The sequence below is a fragment of the Austrofundulus limnaeus genome, unplaced genomic scaffold, assembly GCF_001266775.1.
Source record: "Austrofundulus limnaeus strain Quisiro unplaced genomic scaffold, Austrofundulus_limnaeus-1.0 Scaffold121, whole genome shotgun sequence".
NCBI lineage: Eukaryota > Metazoa > Chordata > Actinopteri > Cyprinodontiformes > Rivulidae > Austrofundulus > Austrofundulus limnaeus.
Genome location: NW_013952523.1, coordinates 709,257 through 712,932, shown reverse-complemented (window position 1 = coordinate 712,932; position 3,676 = coordinate 709,257). Strand labels below are relative to the sequence as shown.

Here is a 3,676-nt window from a genome sequence, read left to right as displayed (position 1 = left end):
CTGAAATATATTTTATTTCAATTTCAAACACTGCCAACTTCACACTCCATGATTATTTACACAAATCCCTAAGATTATTAAGGAGCAGCTAGCTGTAGCACTTTCAGTGCAGTCTGTACTTTCTGTAGGAACATCCTTAGATTTATGCTAGAATAATTCATAAAGATAAACTGATTAATCAGATGAAAAAAATCAGTAATATGCTCTACCTGTACAGACTTCATCAATTATCAAGTAGGAAAAATAAAGACAGCAGCTACTATAATAGCTATAATAGCTGTAAAGCAACTACAGATGTAAATTAGCCATAAGCTAAATCTGATGCAATGCATCAAATGTTTTTATGTTTATGTTTTAATTGCACACTGTCCTGATTAAATAAATAAATCTGAGGCCAACAATTTAATTTTACAAGCAACAATGCTGTTTAATACATTAATTTTAACTGTACACATTCTGCTAAGGGCTGAATAGGTTTACTTATGTTAAGCTATTATTGTTACATTTAGTTAAACAGAGAATGCATTTAGGCTAAGAAAATAGAAGCTTCGGCCAACAGCGTCAGCACTGACCACAAGGAAAACTGAAGCCAGTCGACGCCTGCCCGTCACGTGAAGCTGACACTGAGGTAAAGTTAAGAAAGATCAGTGATCTGAAATAAAAGTTTTCAAGTTGGAGTCCTTTTAAAACAGCAATAATCCATTTTGGTCTCCACCCAGACTAAGCATTAGCTTGTCAATCCAGTGAGAAGTAAACTGTTTCTTTAAAATGAGGTCAGTAAAAAAAAAGAGCTATGTGCAACAGGTAAGATATTAATCATTCATCATTTTTCCGAAGAACTCTGCTTCAAAAGCTCTGAATTCTTTAAATCAGATGAAAACAACCAGTGAACGAACAGAGCTAAACACATCACCCGAGTGTTAATAAAAATAAAAATAATAGTTATAAGAAGAAAAAAGTATCAGAAGGTTCATAGGTTCATCAGAAAAACTAGAAAGAAGTCTGTAAATGTGTTTTTGATAAAAAGCCAAAAGTTTACTTGCTTTTTAGGCACGGTTCCTTTTTTTTTTTTTTACTTAGTAAGAATGCCCTTCACTGTTCCTCTTCAGCTCCACACACAGTTTGATCTTCCTCCTGCTGGCTGGTTGTCTCCTCCTGCCGTGCTGCAGGTTGACAGTCTGATGTTTGGGATTCATCCTTGTGTTCGTCACTCTGTGTGTTTTCCCTCATAGTCTGCAGAGGCTCTGAGCTTCTTCCTGTCTGCTGCTCCCAAACATCGGCGCTCTCAGAATCCGTTTCTCTTCCACTTTCAGTCTTGTTGCCAGTTTCTGTCTCAGAGCTCTGGCTGCTCTGATCTCTATATGACTGCCTGCGAATCGTCCGTCGGTGCTTGCTGCGGCGTGCTTGGTTGCAGTACAGGGTGCGCCTGCGATGCCATTGGTTAATAGAGTTTTGGGCCTCCATGCTGAGCTGACGAGCAGCCAGTCGTGGTCTGAAGCTGCTGATGTAGTAGAGAGAAGCATATAGAGTTGTAAGGTAGTAACCCCCTGTGGAGAAAGGATGATAATCTGTCAGGCAGAATATAGATGTTTAGGCTAACCTTTAACAGAGTTCATGTATTTGAAGGAATTAATTATTTTCTTTAACTTTGGATTTCTGCTTCTAAGTAGTCAGTGTTTTACCTGTGGTAGACTTCATTCACGATAATATAAATTTGGAGAAATAAAAACAATTTTTTGTGGGAGATCTAAGGTCGTATTCACACCTGATACTCCGGTAGACTCGGTTCGATTTGGGACCAAAATTGCAAGATTTGTTTATATTTTCATTTGGTGCGGTTCACGTTCACAATGCACTGTGTCAAATGAACTAAACCCTGAGAACAACCTGTGTGCTGCCGCAGCCTATCAGAAAAGCTTAGAAGCGTGAGTGAAAGTACGTGGGAGAAACAGAGGGGCACGCTGAGGACAGCAGAGCTGCAGGTCGGTCTAATTTGATGTTACAACTGAAGGAATCCATACCATGACATGAGCTGAGGTGATCTGTGCGAAGCGTAAACCGTGGAATTGGTGTGTTTTTGTTTGTTGTGCTAAGGTTAGCTCAGCTGTTACCCTAATGAATGTTTGTGTTGTTAGTTGAGTGTCGCAGCACTGAAGATGAGTCTGTTAGATGAAGCCGTATTAAAACCAAACGTCCATGCTGGCTTTTAAAGCAAAAAATAAAGCTAAATTAAAGTGCATTTAATGTTTTACTCATGAGCCTTTTTTTAACTTGTTCTGCTGCTATTTTGACAGAAATATACTAAATGTGTTTATCTGAATCACATATCAGTCAGGTTGTGTGGTGTGTATTTATTAGACTTCAGTGAATGTAATTTACAAGATGTTGAATTATTTTTCTGTATGTATTGATTGTTGTTCTTGGAATGTATTTATAGCAGCCAGTGTCATGGTCTTTGAAATATCATTGACCAAATATTCTTTATTTTTCTTTGGTGTGGTTTATTATTTTGATTTTTGCACTTTTTATTTTTTAATGGCTATTCAGTTTAGATTGTTCACTGTAAATTGTAAATATTGGTTGCATTTATTTATTTTTTGCCCTATAAATATGGCACTGGCAAATGCAAAATCTTCAGTCTCTGTCCACTTCTTCCATGAATCGTAACCTGCTCTTCTGATCAACTAGTCTATTGAATCTTTATTAGGCTCTTGAGTATTTAAACCTATATTTGCAGTACTGTTTTTAATATGCAAATATATTACATAAAAGCTACTTCAAGTTAATTCAAGAGTGAATTTCCATCAATGAATGGTACCAGTATTTTCACAAGTACTTGTACAACATGCCCTGATACTCGAAACTGATGCCAATACCAGTACTGAAACTGGGATACTGATATTGATAGACCACTGAAGGTGTTATGGTTTATTTTCAAGTGAAAGTTTTGTCAGCTCCATGTTTGTTGTTTGTATTTATTTTAAAATGTTACAGCCTTGTATACCATGCTGTATATTTGATTTGATACAGTCAGAGGGGCTGTAAAAGAAATAAAATACACATTGTTCTAAATAAAGTGTTTTTAAAGTCATTGTGTAATGTTTATGTGTATCTGCCAGTACCCAATTTAATTTACTCAAACTAAGAGAAAAACTGGTATTGGGACACCCCTACACCATTCCAAACAACTCAGACTTTTTAAACACTAAATAACTGCAGTTCCTGTGGTTTGAGGTAAATATTTTCATATCCTGTCACTTTTACATGACTAGTTTTTCACTGAACTATATTTGTGTGGCTGTGCATCACTGAATACAGAGATGTTGCTTTTTATATCCTGCATCTGACTAACTGTGGTCTGCACTTCTAGTTATGTATTTATAAGTCAGATTACCAAAGGAGGAACTGTTGGTTATAGAGAAAGAACAACTTCTGGTGAACTCAAGTAGCAGAATATTTTTGTGCTACGGACAGTGAGCTACATGATGGAACTTGTTCAGTTGATAAAAAGGGATTAAAACTAGATACCTCATAGCGGTAACATAATGACCCCCGCACGCACAAATACACCAGAACTCACAAGTCTTTATTCCTAATAAATGTCATACTATTAGGTGCATCCTAAAGTTGTACTGGTTTGGGTGGGGGTCTTTTTTTGGGTGGTGGTGGTGGTGGT

At 36.9% G+C, this 3,676-nt stretch overlaps 1 protein-coding gene across 1 annotated transcript in view; it reads right to left on the bottom strand.

Annotated features, from left to right (window-relative positions):
- Nucleotides 1–1,092: 1,092 nt before the first annotated feature.
- The window catches only part of rinl (Ras and Rab interactor-like), a 25,014-nt gene continuing 22,430 nt past the window's right edge, over nucleotides 1,093–3,676 (bottom strand). Inside the window, exon 8 of the mRNA XM_014014968.1 lies at nucleotides 1,093–1,547. Within this exon, the coding sequence (XP_013870422.1) occupies nucleotides 1,093–1,547 (455 nt within the window). The remainder of the gene's footprint in view (nucleotides 1,548–3,676) is intronic.